This window comes from Natator depressus, chromosome 3 (assembly GCF_965152275.1).
Source record: "Natator depressus isolate rNatDep1 chromosome 3, rNatDep2.hap1, whole genome shotgun sequence".
NCBI lineage: Eukaryota > Metazoa > Chordata > Testudines > Cheloniidae > Natator > Natator depressus.
Genome location: NC_134236.1, coordinates 171,589,264 through 171,613,483, shown reverse-complemented (window position 1 = coordinate 171,613,483; position 24,220 = coordinate 171,589,264). Strand labels below are relative to the sequence as shown.

The 24,220-nt window shown below is 40.0% G+C and overlaps 1 protein-coding gene across 2 annotated transcripts in view; it reads right to left on the bottom strand.

Moving 5' to 3' along the window:
* The window catches only part of MTA3 (metastasis associated 1 family member 3), a 259,662-nt gene that overhangs the window by 227,739 nt on the left and 7,703 nt on the right, over window positions 1-24,220 (bottom strand). For both annotated transcript variants that reach the window (XM_074949344.1, XM_074949346.1), the window contains exon 3: window positions 24,022-24,115. In XM_074949344.1, coding sequence (XP_074805445.1) covers window positions 24,022-24,115 — 94 coding nt within the window. The remainder of the gene's footprint in view (window positions 1-24,021; window positions 24,116-24,220) is intronic.

Genomic DNA, 24,220 nt, shown 5'->3' with positions numbered 1-24,220 from the left:
AATATTTATTAACTACAAAAAAAAGATTTTAAGTGATTATAAGTCAAAACACCAGAAGGCAGATTTGGTGAAATGAAATAAAAGCAAAATAAAAGCTGATCTTAACATTTTCAGAGCCCTTACAAACTTAGATGCTTCTCACCACAGGCTGGCTGGTTGTCCTTCAGCCAAGCTCTCCCCTTTGATCAGCACTTCAGTCACTTGGTGGTCTGTAGATGGAGGTGGGAGAGAGACGAAGAGCATGGCAAAGTCTCTCCCTTTTATCATGTTCTTTCTTCCCTCTTGGCTTTGCCCCCCCCTTCAGGGTCAGGTGAGCATTACCTCATTGTAGTCCCTAACTGACCAAGGGAAGGGGGTGTGACTCACTCGAGAGTCCAACAGATCCTTTGTTGCTGCCTAGGCCAGTGTCCTTTGTTTGTGACGCTGGGCTGGGTTTGTCCCATGCATGCCCTGATGAGGTGTGAACTGCCCCTGTGTTCCTGGAGAGTTTTGCCTGGGCTTGTTTTAAGCCATGAGGACACATTTTCAGCCTCATAACTAGATACATGAAATTACAACTTTAACATAACATTACTATAACAACCATCCTCAAGCAAGGTTTAAACCAATACAACAGCATCTACACATGAAGTTGCATCAGTTTAACTAAATTGGTTTAGTTAAACATGTGCAACTTCATGTTTAGACCAGACCAAACGAATAAACTTTACATTCAATAATTGTTACTACATGCTCTCCTTTCTCGCATGCCTCTTTATTCTAAACCAAGCCTTAATTTATAAAAACATGCTTCATGTGTGACCAACATGACATAGAACCTACAGCTAAAAGAATATGAAAATACTGTGACTAAGTAATAAGGAATTAACTGCAAAGATTAAAGAAAAGACACAACTGTGCATGGATTTCTTTTCAGTTTAGCAAGGGCAGCACCAATGACATCAAGTTTGCGTTTGCAGCTAGGATGCTAAAGGTAAATAACTACGCTGTATTGCTTTGTTTACCGTCAAAACAAATACAAAGAAGGAAATTTTAAATATAAAATATATGAGCAATATTGTTCACATTGCAGATTCGAAGCTCTCTCAGGTGAACAGCTAGTCAATTTGCCTAGATTATATGGGGATTGTTGCCAGGTGCTGTATTGAACTGAATTGGTTGTGATAGTTAACCCTTTGTGCTATAGTTAAGTTGCTTAACCAACTCTGGGCTAGATTATTCAAAATCAGTGAGACAACTCACATTGGTGAGCATTTACTCACATGAGTAAGGGCTCCACAACCTAGCTCTCTCTGCTTATGCCAGTTTAGGTCACATGTATCGTATAGTTTGTTCAGACTGACCAAAAATATTCTAACACAACTCATCATTGTGTGGGTTACATACATACTACTATCAGATAGCACTGAAAATCTAAAGTAAAGTTCATTTATACTATAGAACTGTTTTAGATATTGCAGACTTAAATATACCTTTCACAAATTTTCACCACTGTTCTTACAACGTTACAGTTATTTTTGTTTAAATGAGGATTTACTCCCTCATATCATAGCTTCTCTGACTTTATTTTTTAAAAGACCCATTGTTTTTAAAGAAGCTTCAGAAACTTCAGGAAGTTACCTTTAATAACCATTAAAAACCAGTAAACCACATTGATTCACAAGAAATATACGGATTTTTTTTTAAAATTATCTGCAAGTGCTTTCGTCCTACTAAATGGTGTTAAAGTGACAGTTATAAAGTCAATTGTAATTGACATTGTATCATGTTTATCATAACACTGTAGCGAAAATATTTGGTGAAAAATTATTCCAGTTTAGAAAACTGGGGGGGGGGGGAGTTAGAGGGAGGAGTTTCAAATAAAAATGAATGCTACTTCTGAAGAAAAAAAAAAAAATTACTATGATACATTTATTTCCCCTAAAGGAAAACGAATATATTCTGAGTAGTCTTGTAAACTAGTTACAGATACAGTGGTACATATATTAGATTTTTCCATTTTTCACCATTGGAAACTATTTATATGGCAGTACAAAGTCTGTTGATTGAGTAAATAAAGGTCTAATGGAAATGTGGAAACAATGTTGAGCACACATTAGTGGGTCAAAGGTGGGGTACAAGGAGCTGAACTGATGTGTTGCAACTTTTGATCGGAGGTCTCTTTCTATTCAGATTGTAAACTCTCTGGAAGGGAAATGTCTTGTTACGTGTCTACAAAGTGCCTAGAATATTTGGAGCAGGTTGTAAGTACCATACATTTTAATTTAAAACAACACTACTTAAATAGCATACAGTAGTTATTAAAAAAAGCTTAAAAGTCAGCAACTCAGATTTAATGATAAAACAGATGTTTGTTAATCACAAAATTAGCACATCATAATTTTAAAAAATTAGAGCTATCGATTAATCGTGATTAACTCAAAAAAATTAATTGCAATTAATTGCAGTTTTAATCGCACTGTTAAACAATAGAATATCAATGGAAATTTATTAAATATTTTTGGATGCTTTTCTACATTTTCGAATATATTGATTTCAGTTAAAACACAGAATACAAAGTGTATAGTGCTCACTTTTTATAGTGCAAATATTTATAATAAAAATACAAAGTACAAACAAAAGTATTTTTCGATTTATCTCCTAGAAGTACTGTAGTGCAAGTTCTTTATCATGAAAGTGCAACTTACAAAGATAGACGGTTTGGGTTTTTTTGTTACATATCTGCACTCAAAAACAAAACAATGTAAAACTTTAGAACCTACAAATCCACTCAGGCCTACTTCTTGTTCAGCCAATCGCTAAGACAAACAAGTTTGTTTACATTTACGGGAGATAATGCTGCCCACTTCTTATTTACAATGTCACCCGTAAGTGAGAACAGGCATTCACATGGCACTTTTATAGCCGGCATTGCAAGGTATTTATGTGCCACATATGCCAAACATTCATATGTCCCTTCATGCTTTGACCACCATTCCAGAGGACATGCTTCCATGCTGATGATGCTCGTTAAAAAAATAATGCGTTAGTTAAATTTGTGACTCAACTCCCTGGGGGAGAATTGTATGTCTTCTGCTCTGTTTTACTCACATTCTGCAATGTGTTTCATGTTATAGTAGTCTCAGATGATGACCCAGTACATGTTCGTTTTAAGAACACTTTCACTGCAGATTTGACAAAGTGCAAAGACGGTACCAATGTGAGATTTCTAAAGATAGCTTTCAGAGTAACAGCCGTGTTAGCCTGTATTCGCAAAAAGAAAAGGAGTACTTGTGGCACATTAGAGACTAACAAATTTATTTGAGCATAAGCTTTTGTGAGCTACAGCTCACAAGTGCCACAAGTACTCCTTTTCCTTTTTCTAAAGATAGCTACATCACTTGACCAAGGGTTTAAGAATCGTCCCTCTCTTTCCAAAATCTGAGAGGGACGAGATGTGGAGCATACTTTCAGAAGTCTTAAAAGAGAAACACTCCAATCCGGAAACTAGAGAGCCTGAACCACTAAAAAGAAAAACAACCTTCTGCTGGTGGCATCTGACTCAGATGATGAAAAGGAACTGGCGTCTGTCCGCTCAGCTTTGGATCATTATCGAGCAGAACCCGTCATCAGCATGGACGCATGTTTTCTGGAATCGTGATTGAAGCACGAAGGGACATATGAATCTTTAGCGCATCTGGCACATAAATATCTTGCAATGCCGGCTATAACAGTGCCATGCAAATGCCCGTTCTCACTTTCAGGTGACACTGTAAACAAGAAACGGCAACATTATCTCCTGCAAATGTAAACAAACTTGTTTGTCTCAGCAATTGGCTGAACAAGAAGTAGGACTGAGTGGACTTGCAGGCTCTGAAGTTTTACGTTGTTTTATTTTTGAATGCAGTTTTTTTTGTACATAATTCTACATTTTTAAGTTCTCTTTATCATGAAAGCTGATTGCACTACAGTACTTGTATTAGATGAATTGAAAAATGCTATTTATTCTGTTTACAGTGCAAATATTTGTAATAAAAATAAATATAACGTGAGCACTGTACACTTTGTATTCTGTGTTGTAATTGAAAAATATATGTAGAAAACATCCAAAAATATTTAAATAAATGGTATTCAATTATTGTTTTAACAGCGTGATTAATCGCACGATTAATCGTGATACTTTTTTTAAATTGCTTGACAGCCCTAAAAAAAAAAAAAAAAAAAAAAGAGAGAGATCTTTATGTTTAACTGCGTAATCCAAACAGTCTAAGTCCCAAAAATAGTAAAAAATTATGTCCATTATCCCCTCCTTTCTGATATGAGAATACTGGTAGCTGCCACACAAAATAAATTAAGCACTTTGTTGATTATTCAAAGTACGGCAATACAGTATATTGTTGTACAGTGATATAACCTGCACCAACCTCTTGCCACACCAGGTACCAGAGGCTTCCAGCTGATAGTTGTGAGTAGGGGGCTGTTACCAGTCTGTTCCAGGAAGATACAGAAAAGGCTGATCTGCAGCTTGTATCTGGACTTCTGTGTCTCTAACCAATTTAGGAAAGGTAACAGGGCAGAGTGGTGTGTCCCACCTGTGTGAGATTTTATTCTCTCTAACCCATACCTTAAGGCATCCAGTCTTTAATTAGAGGATTGGTTTAGAGCTCACAGGGTAATATGTTGACATTTCAGTGGGAATCTGTGGCCTTTCCGCTCCACCTTCTAATCACTAGACAACAAGCAGCTGCTCTATTAGTATCTGTCTATAGTTCATTTGATACTTAATGAGGCCCAGATCCTGCAAATATATTAAGCACATGTGCTTAACTTTACATGTATGGACTTGACTGCAAGCGGACTAACCATATGCGTAAACTGTACAAGCATTTGCAGGTTCAGACATTAAATTACTATTTGTATTACTATAGTCCTGGACCAGAACCCCATTTGTTGGGTAAACCACATAAAAAATGATAAATTCTGAAAATAAATGTTTATTCTGCCAGACATTTAACCACAAGAGATTTTTACCCAAAGAAAATACACACACACACACAAAAACTTCTCCAGGAGGTATCACACTGCTCTGCCCCTTTCTTTTTGAACTGAGGCCTTGCCTATTTTTCCACTAGCTATAAACGTTACTTGTAGTCAGGAAATGCTATTTCTAGTGTGAAAATTACTTTTTGTACTGCAAAAAATAGTAAACAAACAAAACAAAAAACACCCTGTAAGATACCAGAAAGTGGAACCAGCAAAAAACAAACGTGATAACAAACATTTTCCACACAGCTCTACCTAGATATAAAAGCTTGTTAAAGAATAGTCTTTCCTGTTGTGATAGGCATCTATCTATGAAAGGCCATTCTAGGGCAGAGCCCTTCTGCCACCACCACCACCCCGGGGCCCCAGGGATTGGTGCCAGCCGCATCTCAGAGCGGCGCGGGGCCTGCGGCACCACAGGGGGCAATCCCACGGGCTGGATCCAAAGCCCCAACGGGCTGGATCCGGCCCACGGGCTGTAGTTTGCCCACCCCTGGCTTAGGGACAGGATTCATAGTTCCAAACTCTTGACAAACGTACATATAAAAATTTAAGTATGCAGAGTTTTAAGAACTGAGAGCACCTAAAATTCAATTTTTCAGTATGATTCCATAGTCTACTAACAGAGTCTACACTGGCATTTCCATTCACTGTGCTAATGATTACAACAGAGAAATTTAGGCAAACCTAAGTTGGTTTTCTAACCACTCATATCAATAGGCAAGGAAACAGCCTTTCAAAATCTGTTGGCAGAAAGAGAAAAAGACATGTTGTACAAACATTTTTTCCCCTCAGAATGGCATATGATCCATTATTTTACTGCCTGGATATGAATGATTTATCCTCTCTAGTGTCAACAAAGCTCCAGTCACGTCAAGAAGAGGATATTTTCTTGGGGCGGTGCCAGAGGAGATGGGGAAATGTGTCTGTTCAGCACATCAAAATGCAAAGCGTGGCTGAAGCTTTCTGGGGGTCGTTTGTTTCTTGAACAAACTCAGATAAGTCTCAGCAAAGCACCATATCTGTGTTTTGAAAATGGCGACCACATAATCCAAATGAACTTATACTTGTTATCAACATCCTAATGCAGCTTTTATTTTATAAACTGAAAACCAGAAAGGGGAGAGGGAAAAGCGTTCACTAAGCCGCAGACTTAGATTAATACAGGGTTGCCAGGTGTCCAGTTTTCGACTGAAACGCTCGATCAAAAAGGGACCCTGGTGGCTCCGGTCAGCACTGCTGACCGGGCTGTTAAAAGTCCGGTTGGTGGCACAGTGGGGCTGGCAAGCTCCTTGCCTGGCTCCAGGCGGCTCCCAGGAAGTGGCTGGCAGGTCCAATTCCTAGGTGGAGGGACAGCCAGGGAGGCTCCGCACATCGCCCCGCCCACAGGCACCACCCCAAACACCAGCTCCGCAGCTCCCATTGGCCAGGAAACATGGCCATTGGGAGCTGCGGGGGTGGCGCCTGTGGGGAGGGGCAGCGCAAGGAGCCCCCTGGCTGCAATCCACCTAGGAGCTGGAGGGACACGTCGCTGCTTCCCAGGAGCTGCATGAGGTCAGCACCGCCTGGAGCCCACATCCCGAACCACCTGCCTCAGCCCGGAGTCCTCTCCCACATTCCAAACCGCTCGGCCCCACCCAGAGCCCATACCCCCATCCAGAGCCCTCACCCCCTTCCACACCCCAACCCCCTGCCCCAGCGCATAGCCCCCTCCCACACCCTGAACCCCTGGGTCCCACGAACCAGCCCGAAACCCCTTCTTGCACCTGAAAACCCTCATCCCCGGCCCCACACCAGAGCTCACACTTGCAGACAGACCCCTCACCCCCTCCCATACCCCAATCCCTTCCCCAGCCCTGTGAAAATGAGCGAGTGAGCTAGGATAGGGGACAGCGAGCGACAGAGGGAGGGGGGATGGAGTGAGTGGGGGCGGGGCCTCAGAAGTGGTGAGGCAGGGGTGGGGCAGGGGCGTTCGGTTTTCTGCAATGAGAAAGTTGGCAACCCTAATTGCTTCATACATTTGTTTGATAAAATCATGAAGCAACTGAGCAGTGTCTGGAATTAACACCACAAAACTCTCCTCTCATTTAGAGTCCTAAGTCATAATCACAGAAGTGTACTCCAAGAAACAGAAGCCATGCATAAACAGGAAATTTGGGACAAGAAATGCTACAGGTGCCTTGGATATGAGAAAACCCATCAGAAAACTTGTAAGGGCTCTTTACATAAATCCTGAAACTGCTGAAGTTTTTAACCGGTTCCACTGATAAGGAAAGCAAATTAGCTACTATGTCTCTTCATCCAGAAGGCGGCAGACTATCACATTAATTCTCCATTAAATTATGTGTATTTGAATGTGCATACTCTATAGTTATTTTATTTCACAACAGGAGACCTGAACAGTCACCCATCATCAATTTTCTGCCTACATTAAACTGTATTTGTACAACTGCAGTTCAAGCCAAAAAAATCCAGTCAATATGGTTCTCTCTTCCATGTATTTTCAGGGATTTTTTCATGCTATTATTGCGGCTGTGTGGGATTTAAAAGAGAAGTTTTCCATTGTTGACATGTGTTTACAGGATTAATCTCTGAAGTGTATTCTTTCCTTGACGCATGTACATCAATCCTGTTAGTATTAGTGAGAGTTATATTTGTGTCTGTGCACTCCGAAAAGAATAGAGTCTAAAAATCATTAAAACCTTTTAAACTATTAATTCAGCTGTGAATACAAAACATCACAGTCTCATTGTACTAGCTATCCTAATATGACTTTTATACTTCTACAGTGATCTACTGTAGGTTTGCTTTTTAAATCAAAATGTGAAACACTGTGGAAAAGAAATCAATTAGTATTTTAGAAGTCTGATGCTACACTCATGATTTTGTTTTGCATATAATATTTTCTAGTAACATACAGATTTCTTTGGTATGAGCTTTTCTAAAATACAGTGTTAAGAAAGAGGCTATTTTTTCATGAACGCATATCAAATTAAAAGCAATAAAATTTCGGAAGCAGTTTCATAAATGAAAAACTCCCAGAGCACGTATAGTCTAATCCTCTGTGGACTTTTATCATTAAAAAAAAAAAGTCACTTTTTGTAAAATTTACCTGACTACTCTACTTTCTATTCTTCGAAGAGAAATTCCCATGCCACTGAACACTTCATGTTTAGATCCTCTTAAAAATTAGCTTTAATTCACTTGCAACAGGGGAGAGAAAAGTATATTTTGAAATGTAAAATTATTATTTTAGAATTGCAAATCTTGGCAGAAGTATTAAGGAGCAGGTGCAGTAATTGAAACTGCTTAAACTTTCTGAATGCATTCATCTAACTAGATTTCAAAATGACTGCTTCCCTTTAAATAAGAAGCCTGGACAAATTCAGTAAATTGTATTCTATTGGGGGCGGACTGTTTTCTTTTCTGGTTTTTTTTAATATATCTTGGAAGTTCATAAGTAATCCATGAAAATACAATAAAATTTTGTTACTGTCTATGACCCTTGTTTATAAATGCCATTTACTACTATATTCTTGTATATAAGTCCTCACTCCTTATTCTGTTGAATGAACAAGGGTTTTGCTTGCTTAGAATGCTGATGGAGACATCATACAAAAGAAAACAGACATATTATACCATTTCATTTCTGATCTTTGATTTTTTTTTAATTCATAGAGGATCATGCATGTATTCTGGCATTCAACATGAGGGATCTAACAGGAAAGTATCAACAGAAGCCATTATTCTGAAATACATTATAGTAATTTCAAAATGATACGTCACCTTTGATGAATGAGATTATAATGAAGTTTTACTGTAAATTGCATCTATACTAAATAACACCAGAAGTGAGCATGTCAGATCAGAAGTAATAAAGTTTTGATTACAGCCTATGGTCACCCAATCATTAGATAACCAATAAGAGTCCATTACAGAGTGAGAGAGAATCTCTCTCTTTCTCCAGTGTAAAGAAAACTATTGTTTTGTTTCATGTTTTCTATTTGCATTAAGAGCTTTATATATTTATGTTACAGCAATTAAGTAAAGACTTCAAAGTCAACAGCATTCAGTTCCAAATTAATTCATAATCAGCATATTAAAACATCCGTACCCTTGTAGTGAAATAAATTCAGTATAAGTGTTGAATAGTGAATTTATAGATATCTGCTGTTAAAAAGAAAGAAAGAGAAAACAGTTGCAAAGGCATATTGACCTAACCGTCGTTTCAAAGTTATTGTACACAAAATAAGTCTACAGCTGCTCTTACTATGCTAGAATAAGAATTGTGATGTATTTGGCAACAAAGAGCCTCCCGTCAACATTAGGAATTTCTTCACTTTTTCAAACAGTGAAAGCCATCCTTTACACCAGTGTATTACTCTGACACTGTACCTCAAAGCAGTACCCTGGAACCCCCATATTCACCACTGTCATATAATTGATATGTTTTGTACAAAGTATGGCTTGTGAGGTATTATTTTAAAAGTCCTGATCCGTTGAACATTAATATCCTGTTGGATTGTATGTGCTATCATTGTATGTGAAGTTATGAAATTTTGCTGTGTATTACTGAAATATGTTGTGAGGTCAGGAACACCCACAACCAGCCTTTCAGGTACAACAATGGAGTAGCCAGATGGGCTGATGGCCCATTAAAGGGAATCCACACTCCCAAAGACCATAATAAAAGACTTCTCAGAGAGAGTATGTAGACAATGGAGGCTGCTTGACCAATGCGGGCAGACCCCCATGTCACGAGCATAGATCTTTCCAGCAAGACAGAAGAAACTATAAAAGAGGGGAAGTGACATCACCACTTAACCTTCCTCCTTCCCCACCTATGCAGAAGCAACAAGAACACTGGGAAGACAAAGACCTGAACTGAAGAGACTGGTCCCAGGCCTAACAGGGAAGCTGTGTATTAAGAACTATAACCTACCTGCAACATCCAGTGGGGTGAGAAAAACTGCTTGACCCAAATATTGCCTAGTGTAATAAGATTTAAGATTTAGACTGGGCGCTTACCTTTTATTTTCTTTGGTAACTATCTGACCTTTTCTGCCTACTATTTATAATCAAACCAGGCGATCTGGGGGGAACTGGCTGAAACCCATTATTAGTTCATGAGTGGCTGGGAAAGCATTAATTGTAACTTAGTTGGGTGTGTCCCTGCCTGTGGATGTCTGTGTGAGTACAGAACCAGCCAGAGGTTTGTGGCTTGACACAGCATCACTGAGAGGGAGGGATACCCCAGGCTGGTGGGACAGAGGGCTCAGTGGTCCCAAAATCCCGGTGACATCCCAGGGACCCCATCACACACCTACAACCAGCCTTTCAGATACAACAATGGAGTAGCCAAACAGCAGTTAATGGCTCATTAACACCCATCAAGGAAAGAATCCACTATCCTAGGAACTGTATACAATGGAGACTTCTCAGGGCATGGCTACACTTGCAGATGTAGAGCGCTTTGAGTTAAAGCGGCCTTCGTAGAGCGCAGTAGGGAAAGCGCTGCAGTCTGTCCATACTGACAGCTTCAAGCGCACTGGCATGGCCACATTTGCGGCACTTGCAGTGGCATTGGGAGCAGTGCATTATGGGCAGCTATCCCAGCATGCAAGTGGCTCAATATGCTTTTCAAATGGGGGGGTAGGGTGGAGTGGAGTGTGTTGTGTGTGGAGAGTGGGTTTTGGGGGGGGCTGAGAGCATGTCAGCATGCTGTCTTGTAAGTTCAGACAGCAGCAAACCCACCTCGCCCCCCCCCACCTTTCTCTCTCACACACAGCATTCCACACTAACAGTTTGCTTTGTCTCAGGGCAGATAAGCAGCCGGCTGTCAGAAACGGAGCTTTCAAAGGGTATTTCCACATTCCTACAGCCGATTCCAAACAATGACAAGAGTGGCCACTTGACTTAAGGGGATTATGGGACGTTTCCAGAGGCTGAGCAGGGCACAATAAAGCAACACCTCGTTCACACTGGCGCCACGGCGCTCCAGCAAGGGCGCAGCAAACGTTATTCCACTCGCCAAGGTGGAGTGCCAGCAGCGCTGTAGCCGCAGAGTCAGAGCGCTCTACATGCCCTGCCAGTGTGGCTGGGTAGTGAGCTAGTGAGCCTGGGGCTCCTTTATTGCACTAACTCACAAGTGTAGCCAAGCCCCCAGAAAGAACATGTAGACAATGGAGACTGCTTGACCAATGGGGCATCACAGCAAAAGGTCTTTCCAGCAAGCTGGAAGAAACTATAAAAGCGAGGAAGTGACATCACCATTTGGCCTCACTTGTCCCACAACTCAACACCGGAAACAGTCTGGACGCTGGAGGACAAAGACTGAACTGGGAGAGAGTGGTCCAGGACTGGAAAGAGTTCCAACCTGTGTATTGAGGATCTGTGACCTGTTCATACCATTTGTCAGGTTGAAAGATTGCTTGATTCAAATCCTGTCTAGTTTGTAGAACTCAGACTGCAAATTTATTTTTGTTTCTAAAGTAACCAATTCTGATTTCTATGCCTCCTACTTATAACCACTTAAAATCTACCTTCTATACAGGCTTCTGACCAGTGCAAGACAGTACAGTTCTGGGGTGCAAGTTGGCTGGATCCTATTATTGATTCATGAGTGGCTGGGGAAAGCATTAATGTAACTCAGTGAGGTGTGTCCCTGCCTGTGGATGTCTGTGTAAGTGCAGTACCTGCCAGAGGTTTGTGGCTTGACAGGGCATCACAGTGTGAGAGAGGGATACCTCAGGTTGGTGGGGGAAAGGGCTCAATGGTCCCACAGTCTAGGTTGTACCCTGGGGGCCCCATCACAATCACAACTATATTAGGAGGCTGCATTGGGTGTAATTACTACCTCAGTGTTGCTACATTGGTACAAAAATCTTTCATGTAGACAAGCCCTAACAGTAGAAAATACAAATCACCAATAATTGACTATGTCATAATAGATGAAGTCTCAGTTTAGTTTTGCCATTTCTTAATAAATGCTTAATCTCAAGATTAGCCAGTAAAAGCACACATCCGTACATATATGATATAATGATTTAGGCCACAGTCTGGCAAATGGCTCTGAACAGAGCAGGGATCCCCCATGCAGAATCACTTGCCAGCAGGATTCAGACTCAGCTGCTGTGCAGTGGCACCTCTCTGAAACTATTATTTTTGTTCTCCAGAAATTCAGCTGTAAGTCAGTCTCCACCTGTTATGGTTGAAGTAAACCTCAAAAATGAGAATCGAGAGTAATTAATGCAGAGACAGGTTCTATGAACCCAAATCCCAGCCTGGACCCTGGTACACATACTGCGGGCTAGCCCACTCTGAAGCCCACATTGCATAGTCTTCACTGCTACTGTTTCCAGCACTATCTGGATTCAAGATCTCTCGAGTAGGCTAGCCTATGCACAGCTTTTGCTATGCAGACATACCCTTTGAGAGTCTGCAGAGCGCCTGGAAAATAGTTCACAGCTGTGAACTACCACCTTCATCTCAGTGATGACAGTTAACTATGCTGACCTTTATATTATTTCAGTGATCGTGTAAGAAAGGAGAGGGAAGATCACAGATCTGCACAATTTACTGCAAGTGGTGTCTGATTCTGAGGATATTGGGGGTGGGTTGGGGGGGGAGGCAATTTGGAAGCTGCCCCCACTTATTTTCCCTAATCAAGAAGGAGCCAAGCCCATGAAGCCTATCAGAGCCCATGGGCATATTCAAACCCCATTAAGCCAGGGCTCAGAAACCTGCACAACAATATTTTTTACATCTGCACAATCTACTGTGAATGGCATCTCAATCTAATGTCTCACATGGGCAGAGATCAGAAGAATACCACCACATTTTAGTTTCCCAATTTGATCCCTGCTTGCTTGACTGGGAATTTAAGTTATTAAAGGAAGCAGCTGAACTTTAGTAAGCTTTCTACTAACTTCTAAGATCACTGATCTCATAAAAGTGAACTAAAGAATTTAATTTTCTGCAACCTTTGCTTAACACATCCAGCTGGATACAGTCAGCCTGACAGTCAAGAAACCAACTAAGGTGGTTGTTTTTTAAAAGCGAAATTTAATAAGTATCCATTTGGTGGTACTGTGTTTAAATATTATAAGATTCTGGCATAGTAAAGACGCAATCTCCAAATCTATGTGCCTAAAACTCCACCTGTGTGTGTGCGCGCGCGCTCAATACAGGGCATCTAGGATTCTTCACATGCAAACATTCAGATGTAGGTATACAAACAAAATTATACAAATGCACTGAATACAGCCACTATTTTTGCCTGTGTGAAATGCTAGGCACCTAGAAGTTGGTCCACAAAAGTCCAGGTACACAATTTCATGCATGCAAATTTGGAAATAGAGCAGAGGTCCCTTAGAAGATATGACCTGTAGATTAGAACCCATTTATTCCATTTAAAAGAACATTAACAATCACGTTAACATATCGTAAGAAATTCTCCACCAAATAAATTTACTGTATGTCCATTGCAGGTAATAATTCCAGAAAGTACTTAGAGCTGACAGTAATCTGGTTAATCACACACACTACAGTGAACTAGTAATTATACAATGTCATTCACAAAAGGAAGACTCTCATATTATGTCAAGAGCAGAAGCTCCTTATTCCTGTTTCTTTATTGCTCTACTCCCAGAGGAAATACAGCAGTACATCATTCCTGAATAAAAACAAACTGAGCAAAACACACTATTTCTATGATCCCCCAAAGCACCCTTAGAGAATAACTGGGAGCCTTGGCATAAGCTTTCCCTTTGCTACAAGACGTCACAGATCCACACGATTATGGGCTACACACTCAGCTTTGGAGAAGTCTCTAGCAGGAACCCCTTCATGGTGCCAGACCCCCTAGGGGTCTCACTCTTCCTCCAGGGTAAGCCACTTGGCCTCATTACACGGACCGCTGGACCTTCTGCACTCCTACTTCACACCATGAGCTCAATTCAGCAAATCCAACTGAGCCAGATTCCTGATGGAGTACACTCGTCAGGAATTAATGCACCTCACCCAGTAATTGCAGAGAAACTCACTCAGTGTTGTCAAAACACTAGAGTTTATTTGTTAACTGGAGCGCAGCATAGGAAGTCCTTGGGGTAGTATAGGGAACTGAAGGTTCAAGCATAGTCCACTCTGGTTAGCCCAAAGTCCAGCCAAGCTGCAGTGAACCTCTTGGCTCAAGCTCTGTCTGTCTCTTCCAATCTGACCTCCTTGCTTAGACTCCAGGTGACAGCACCGACACCTTCCAGCAGCCAGCTCCTAACCCCCAACTCATACCTCTTCAGTCCTTTGCTCCTGAGTTGGGATTGTTGTTCAGCTTTCCTAAGGAGAGGCTGAGAAGTCCATATCCTTCTATGTCATCAATTGCTAGGTGTCAACGTCCTCGTGAATGGATTTCCCATTGTCTTCTCAGATACTCGATTGATATGGAGACTAAGGCCCAGACACAGCTAGGCACACCCCACACCTCTGTGTCCAGGCCTGCCCTAAAAGCAGTCTCCTTCCACCCACTGAGTAACAATGCAGCACATAGGGGACACTGAGGCACAAATAGGATTCATAAAATTATTACAAAAAAATCCTGCTTCATCACATAAAGCCAGGATTTTGGACACGGCACTCCTTTCCAGAAGGTTTGGGAAATGAGATGTTTTGCTTCCCTCTCCTGCAAATGATAGCTGAAGCCATTCTCTAAAAGAAAGCAAAGTACAGCTGTGTTCTTCAGCTCCAGAAAACAGCAGCATACTTTTCCCTACTGACCATAAAGAGTCATTGCTCAAGTAATACAGCACTAAGCCTCATCAGGGCTATCAACACCAATTTGGAATTGGCATAGAATCCTTTCTGGATCAGAGAATCTTCTGGGACATCATAGGATCCTTCCAATTTTCACCATGGCTAATTTCAGGGTAACTGGTCTCCTGCAGGAACAGTCATCCACATCAGGGACTCCAGGATATATGAAACCAGGAAAACATATAAAGCAGCTTTGGGTAAATAATGTTACTAGTGCTGATGAGGTTTTCCAAACGGATGTTGTACAAAACCCATTTAATCCTGATGGATGCCATACGGGATTTGTACATGGAAGAGCATGGGGAGAGACAGGGTCCCCAATCCTCCCTACTTTCTGGAATCCCAGTCTCAGCCCAGCCAGCCATTGCATTTAATTCTCCCAAACATTCCTGGCTTCCCAAGACTTCCTTCTCCTGCCTTTTCAAAGCCAATGGAAAAAAGACAGTAAGTTCTTTGTTAGTTTTCCTACACCCATAGTCCTTTGGAAATCTTCCCTTTTTCTAAATAAAAGAGGGCAGGGCACAAACACAGCCCTTTGCTCTTTTATCCTCGGAGCAGAACAATAATAAAAAATAAAAATACAGGCAAGCTGTAAGCAAACAGCCTTAAACTTATAGTAGACTTGAAATCAGGTTGGTGGCATCTCCTTGGTCAGAAGCAAACCTCTGGCGTGCTCGGGACACACAGGACTGCTCACCCACTCCCAGCACCCTCTGACTTCCTTTTCCTTATAAATGCCCCCAGAAGACTGACAGGCTCCAGCTGCTTCCTGTCACTTCTGTTAACTCTTGCCATCCCAGTGTGGAGCTATAGTGCTTTCTGACCTACCCACCATCCTGCCCCCCTTACTCCCAGAGGAATGGTACATAGTCACAGGATAACAATCAATGGATTTATATTTTCTTGATTCTAGGAAAGGAGGAGATCATGCTCTATTAGTGAAGTTGAAACAGCTCCTGCATGTTTATGGAAGACACTCTGATGACCAATAAATTAATTGGATAAGACACTTTGATGTCATTATCAAAGGGGTGAATTGGTTGCATTATCCTACTCCTGTGTTGTTGGGGTTTTTGTCCATTAGAATCTGAATAAGATTTGAAAGGTTTTGGTTTTTGAAAGGAGATCATCTTTTGCTCAAAGAATGGTCTGCTTAATTAGCAACCCTACTAGGCTTTATTTCTTATGAAAGAATATCTGAACTGAAAGCACTGAATGTCTCCAGACATCCTAGATGATAGTGTATCATTTTCTACTCTGCTATGAATAAAATGGCATTAACTGTCATACAATTATCCCTGATAAACTCCTGCAGATTGCACTGAGGATGCAACAATACAAGTATTCTTCGCGTATTAAAAAAAAAAATCATCTTCTGAATTATTATGTTCATTCCTTCCTCCTGGTTTGATATCCAAGAAGAACAAAGTGGCTAAAATGGATTATAGGTCATGCAAGAATGGATATTTCCCTTTTACGTTTTCAGTCACTCACAAGGGCCTCTGTACCTAAACTATTAGCTATTGAAATAATAGAGGGTTTCCTCAGGGGAGCTAATTAGACAAAGGAATCAACTTTTAGGCTTCATAAAAAACTGCTGGTTCAAAGATATTGTTACATGCTTTAAATGAAGCAGTAAAGAGCCCCTCAACTAAAAATTATAACTTTTCTAACAAACAAAAATAATTAGGATACTTAGAGACAAAGATAAGATATTATGACCCCTTCTGATACCACACTGTTTTAGGCTCACAAATATCTCTAAGAAATTATTTTAAGCTCACAAGTATCTCTAAGAGGACCCCCAATCAAGTCTTTGGCTGTATTATCTGGCCAGAGGAACAGAATAAAAAAATCTATTTCCTTTTGTGGATTGTTCATATTTTGAATTATGCTGAGTCAAATTGTGTCAGATGGGGATTAAAATACTGAACTAGAAACAAAGAAAAGATTTAGGTATTTAAGGGTGCTAGGTTAAAGTCCTGTATGTCATGTGTTCTGCATCTTTTTTTGTGGGGGTTTAAGAGGCAGGGGTTGTTGGGAAGGTTGTTTTTTAAATACAGTCTGAAGATATAAACCTGCCTCTGTCTCCGATTCATTTTTCTTTCATGTACTTTTGAAAAAATATACACTCAACTTTCCAAGTCACGTTCTTCGAAGTTTTGAGATGCAGTAGAAAATAGTCTCACTTTTCTCTCAATAAATGGGTGTTAAGAAACTTTAGTAGTAGTAGTAGTAGTAATGAGCTACTCAACAGTTTGGTGAGAAGTGTGAAAGGAACCCATCTTCAGCCTTGTGTAGCTACAGGGAAGTCTCAACACACAATTTGTCTTATAATTAAATATTTTTTTAAAAATACACCATACTTATCCAGCTAACCTCTTTGCTGGTGAGCTTCTATGCCACCAGCTACTGCTGCTCCAGTATATTATACCTTTGAAATAGTTAACTATTAGCAGCTGCATTTCTCTTAGATGTACCTGGAACATTTGGCAACCATCATGTATCTAATGTACAATGGTAATATTCAAAATAACCTCAGTATTTCTCAAAAAAAGAAAAAACCCATCCTTAAATAAAGGTAAGAGATGCTAGAAGTAGTAAAAGTGCACTGTAAAGCAAATGAGACGCATACTAGTATACCACATAGCTTTTGGTTTACTCCCAGAATTCAAAAGCAGAGCTGCTACAGCATTCTGAATATTGCCATATAAATTAATAACCTCAGCATCTCACTTCACACATCTAGTATATACACCTTTCATTAAAAGGATCTCAAAGCACTTCACAAATGATAATTATTCTCCACAACATCCATGTAAGGTCAGTAAGTATTGTTAACATTCTACAGATGGAAAAACCTAGGCACAGAGAGAATACATGACTCGCCTATATCACAACATCAGTCAGTGTCAGAGCTGAGTGGAGAACCCAAATTCCCAACTCTAAACACTAGACAGTAATTTCTCCTTTTTGTTCCCACAATTCCTTCTTCTCAACATTGCAGGAGAGACTCAGAATGATGTTTTATATCATTATCCACTAAAGCAGCACATGAAACTTGAATGATCAAGAGCTGTTAAAAGTTGAAGTCTGTTATAATGCATCACTTGAAAAAAGTCGTAAAAAGCAGGTAAAACTTGGAAAAATAAAGATAACAGGCTAACTCAAAAAAAATTTACATGGCATTAAAAGACAAAGAAAGCTGAGATAGACTAAAGATTTTGTCTTTTATAACCCTTTTCTGTCCCACTGCTGATCTCCCCAGTTACCAAAACTATTATGCCTTAGTTTAATTTTCAAAGGGGCTAGGTACTTAAATCCTACAGCACCAATGTAAGGCATAATCAAACACCAAGCATCAAAATTCAACAAACAGATATTAATAAAAAACAGGGTGAAATCTTCAAAACTAAAGTGTTAACAACAAAAACTAAATGTAGTATTTGGCCCATCACCACATTAAAAAAAACCCACTTTCAGAACAATTTTGGACATTCAGTCAGAGATTGAGCACATCAGGCTGATGACAAACTCAGGGAAGTGGAAGGCAAGGGTCTGATTGTGGAACTTTTTAATATTCTGACTAGCAGGTCAAAAAGACAAGAGCTGTTTGAAGCATTACAACAGCAGAGCATGAACAGTTACAGTACTGCAACAGCAGCTCATTGGGAAAGAAAGAAGGTAAAAGGATAAGGGACTGTAGAGATTGGCACAGTTTTATCAGACACCCATTAAACCTATTCAGACCATCTTACTAGGCTTCAAAAATGAGCCCTCTCCTTTGCACCCAAAAGCATAATCCCGGTGTAAACCCAGTGTATTCCCATCCCTTGGTATTAGGATTTCAGCCCACAACTTTCATATAAAAAGAAAAGGAGTACTTGTGGCACTCTTCTGGCTCTATCAATCTGTTTCTTCACTTCCGCAGGTGGGTATTGTAGTTGTAAGAATGCTTGATAGAGATCTTGTAGGTGTTTGTCTCTGTCTGAGGGGTTGGAGCAAATGCGGTTGTATCGCAGAGCTTGGCTGTAGACGATGGATCGTGTGGTGCGGTCAGGGTGAAAGCTGGAGGCATGTAGGTAGGAATAGCGGTCAGTAGGTTTCCGGTATAGGGTGGTGTTTATGTGACCATCGTTTATTAGCACTGTAGTGTCCAGGAAGTGGATCTCTTGTGTGGACTGGTCCAGGCTGAGGTTGATGGTGGGATTGTGGGAAATTGTTGAAATCATGGTGGAATTCCTCAAGGGCTTCTTTTCCATGGGTCCAGATGATGAAGATGTCATCAATATAGCGCAAGTAGAGTAGGGGCATTAGGGGACGAGAGCTGAGGAAGCGTTGTTCTAAGTCAGCCATAAAAATGTTGGCATACTGTGGGGCCATGCGGGTACCCATAGCAGTGCCGCTGACTTGAAGGTATACATTGTCCCCAAACGTAAAATAGTTATGGGTAAGGACAAAGTCAAAGTTCAGCCACCAGGTTAGCTGTGACATTATCGGGGATAGTGTTCTTGACGGCTTGTAGTCCATCTTTGTGTGGAATGTTGGTGTAGAGGGCTTCTACATCCATAGTGGCCAGGATGGTGTTATCAGGAAGATCACCGATGGATTGTAGTTTCCTCAGGAAGTCAGTGCTGTCTCGAAGGCATTCTTACAACTACAATACCCACCTGCGGAAGTGAAGAAACAGATTGATAGAGCCAGAAGAGTTCCCAGAAGTCACCTACTACAGGACAGGCCTAACAAAGAAAATAACAGAAAGCCACTAGCCGTCACCTTCAGCCCCCAACTAAAACCCCTCCAACGTGTTATTAAGGATCTACAACCTATCCTGAAGGATGACCCAACACTCTCACAAATCTTGGGAGACAGGCCAGTCCTTGCCTACAGACAGCCCCCCAACCTGAAGCAAATATTCACCAGCAACCACATACAACACAACAGAACCACTAACCCAGGAACCTATCCTTGCAACGAAGCCCGCTGCCAACTGTGCCCACATATCTATTCAGGGGACACCATCACAGGGCCTAATAACATCAGCCACACTATCAGAGGCTCGTTCACCTGCACATCCACCAATGTGATATATGCCATCATGTGCCAGCAATGCCCCTCTGCCATGTACATTGGTCAAACTGGACAGTCTCTACGTAAAAGAATAAATGGACACAAATCAGATGTCAAGAATTATAACATTCATAAACCAGTCGGAGAACACTTCAATCTCTCTGGTCACGCGATTACATACATGAAAGTTGCTATATTACAACAAAAAAACTTCAAAACCAGACTCCAGCGAGAAACTGTTGAATTGGAATTCATTTGCAAATTGGATACAATTAACTTAGGCTTGAACAGAGACTGGGAGTGGCTAAGTCATCATGCAAGGTAACCTATTTCCCCTTGTTTTTTCCTACCCCCCCCCCCCCAGACATTCTTGTTAAACCCTGGATTTGTGCGGGAAATGGCCCACCTTGATTATCATACACATTGTAAGGAGAGTGGTCACTTTAAATAAGCTATTACCAGCAGGAGAGTGGGGTGGGGGGAGGTATTTTTTCATGCTTTGTGTGTATAAAAAGATCTTCTACACTTTCCACGCATCAGATGAAGTGAGCTGTAGCTCACGAAAGCTTATGCTCTAATAAATTGGTTAGTCTCTAAGGTGCCACAAGTACTCCTTTTCTTTTTGCGAATACAGACTAACACGGCTGTTACTCTGAAATCTTTCATATAATTCTTGGTTGGTCCTACAGGTTTGCTAAATGTTAAGCACCTGTTTCCTCCTAAATAATGAGGAGTAGCAATTTCTTTCAACCCACAAACACCATACTGCTAATATGGGGGGACATGCTTTTCCCTCCCTTTGTCATTTATCCTCCATTTTGTCTGCTTCTCCCTCTCTAGTGAGCTGTGTGTGTTTTGGCCACTCCCCTTCCTCTTTGTTTGTTGCTCATCCACTTCTATTTTCTGTCTCCTTGCTTGTTTTATTTCCTCTCTCTCTCTCTCCATGTTCTTCATTGGACCCTGCCTTAACACCACTGAAAACTGAAAAGGACAGAACTGGGCACAGTGAAATTTATAAAACCCAAGATCATTTCACCGATTACTGTACTCATTAAGAGGGGCCAGATGCTTACCACTTTTGAAAAATCAGGCCATTTTACTTAGGGGCTTACATATGGTCTCAGGAGCCTAAATTTAGGCACCAAATTTTTTTAGACTTTGGTCTTAACCTAGACACTTTGTTATGGTTCGTGTCTTTTTTATTATTACAATGCCAAACATCCATTGCAGATGGACAGCGTTTGTACCTTTCTTGCAATGGAGTATTGAAATATATGTGGATCATACTCTCTGAACAATTGACATTTAGAATAATCTTGCTCTCTATACCCTGCCTGCTCACAACACTAACACTCCAATAGAAAGACAGAATAGTGTGATAAGAATGCTTCTGCAAAAAAAACCAAGCATACAAGGTTCATTGTTGGAAAGTTGCCCAGCATGGATTTTATCTGTGTTGCAACCCTCGTTCTAAATTGCTGATAGATTAGGACACAAAAATGAAGTGTTTTTAACATCAATTAAATTCTTAACAAGTCAACTTTGACAATACACAACTTTACAAGGTACTTACTATGCAAAGCAGTTCAGACTCAAAAGTGACACAGTCTTAAGGATTGTCTACTCAAGCCTTTAGTTTGCAGCAAACTGGGGTGTGACTCTACCCAGCACTGCTGCACATTAACTTTCCCATGGACCCTGCTGACATACACTAACAACTCCTTCATATGCGTTGATCTACTCCACTTTGAAACACAGGGTCCACACGGACAATTAGTGCATGGCAGGCTACTGTGGGGTAGATTTACACCCTAGTTTGCTGCAAACTACATCTTTGTGTAAACACCTTAAGCTGCTACTGTATATTCTGGCAGAATGGAGAATATCATATTAGATTCTATGCGGATTTTTTTAAATACCAGAATTTAAGGGGAAAAAAAAAAAAAACAGTATTTTTTTCAGTAATCCATGTAATAGCATTGAGAGCTTTCCCCTCTAGCTCTGCCACCGTAGTTAGCTAATAAAACTATTCCCAAAGCTAAATTGACATCATCCATGATGCTGGTGGACAAATAAAAATGCCATGTTAATTCACTTCCAACAGAAATACAAGGAAACAGACAGGAAATTCAATTCCCTCCCTTCAGACCATTTTCAAGTGTTTCAGACTTAAGGGGACAGTGCCAACCTGATATTGTTTAATTGCAAAAATGTCAGTTATCTAATAAAGCACTTTTTAATTAGCATGTGTGTCCTGAAATTTTCTTTCAAGGATTATTGTTTTAAAGAAATTAAAAATTCTGTTCTCCAATGTGTCTTAGACCTGGGTTTTTTTGATTTTTAAATTTCACAAACATTTTGAAATTGTTTCTATTTTGTGGTGTTCAAAATGGAGCCATTTTTTCAAAATTTTAAATGTTTTGTTTTGATCAAAAGTTACTGGAACTTTCTGTTAAACGGGTGGGGGTCGGGTTCAAGAGAAAAATGTTAGCAATTCCCATAAAAAATGTTAATAAAGTTTTAAAAAAAAACATCACAAAACCCAAAAAACTTATTAGTTGGTTATTTACATCCTACACATGCTTTTCTATTTTAAAAAAAAAAAGTCTATCTGTAGAGAAAAAAACAATTCACCTGAAAAATTTCAACCAGATCTTACGTTTACAGGATTCTACCAGCAAAAAAGAGTGAAGAAACCCAAGGGTACCGCTGAGTGAAAAAAAAATCAGAATTTCTGTCCCTTTTCATTTTTTTGCCAAGTCTGGAGGAAAGGTTGAAATATAAAATTTCCAAAGTTGCAAAAAGTTTCAATTTGGAAACCATTAATGTTTTGTCTGGACATTTTTGATTGAAGTAAAACATTTTGATATTCACGGAATGGTGTTTTAAAGAGCTTGAATTGTTTTACTGGGATACAATTAGAAATATGTTAAATTACAAATTTAAGCTATTTGTGCTTGCTCTAAAAAGTGACACACTGCATTTTGCAATACAATGCAATTTCAAATGTCATATCCAAGCCTGAAAAATCAAGGTTTGTGATTAACATAGCACCTCAACTTAACTAGAGCAGAAAAACCCAGGAGCCAAATCCTGCTCATCTTTCTAATTCACTTAGGCCATTTTGAAAATTTCACCATGGTATACTTACAAGGGTAATGTCATGTTTTACAAATAATCAATTTCTCAGTCACCCACCCAATCTGAAATGCTTTCATTACGATTTTTCTCTTTCTTAAAAATTACACTTTTGCTGCAAGAAATTAGGGCAAGGGATGATATTGAGAGACAAGTGAATAGCAACTACAAGGAACAGCAGGTGTGCATTCAAAAAGCACCTCTCATTTCTACCACGATTATTTTGTTCTTCTGAAAGCACAGTAAGATGAACACTTATTAGTATTTTACTAGCTGGACACCTACACTTATCCCAATTGCATATGTAAATGCCATTCTACAGATGAGGAAATGTTTCATGTCCATGCACAATTTTCACAGTCATCTGCAACACAGTTACTCCAGCCAACATGCCACTAAGTAGTTATGCCAGCTATACATTTATGTTTGTGCCTTATCCACAAAAATAATTTGGCCATGACACAAGAGCCAATGGATCCAATTAATCTCTTATGAAAGTTTCTCAGCTTCAGTGGAGTTACACCTGGGATAAATTTGACTCCTACTCTTTATTTTTGAGGTAAAAAGAAAATACAAATATATTTTCTGGACCAAAAAAGAAAAATATTGTTTGAATGAAAATGTTAAATCAGTTTAAGATTATTTTCTTTAGGTCATTGAAACTTATGAAGAATACCACCATTCAAATGCATAAGAGTGAATACATCATGCAGAGGTTTGATCAGGTATAGCTAGCAAATGTTTCTATTTTGACTTACTGCATCATGACCAGTTAACTAACAAATGAGGCATCCTGCAAAGCTCTTTATCCTGCAAGTTGCTCTGTATAGGTTATGGGGTCTGCCTAGATGGACAGTGACTGCACAAATCATGTTAATTCACACCTAAAAGGAAAACAAACATTCCTATGGCCAACATAATAACTGCAATTTTAAACATGTGCAATTAATGTTAAAAATCAAAAACAACATACAATCAACTTACTAGCATGTTTATCTGCAAGCATTATAAGGCTGTTGGAAATGTCTCGTCGTCTGTAAAAGCACACAACTTTTGCTTCCACATTGCCATTAGCAGTCTAGAAAATAAAATAAATTAGTCAAGTCAGGGTCTGTCCTCACTCTGAGTTGTTAGAATCGTATGTACCCAATCCTCCAGCCTTTACTCACATGAGCAGTTCTAA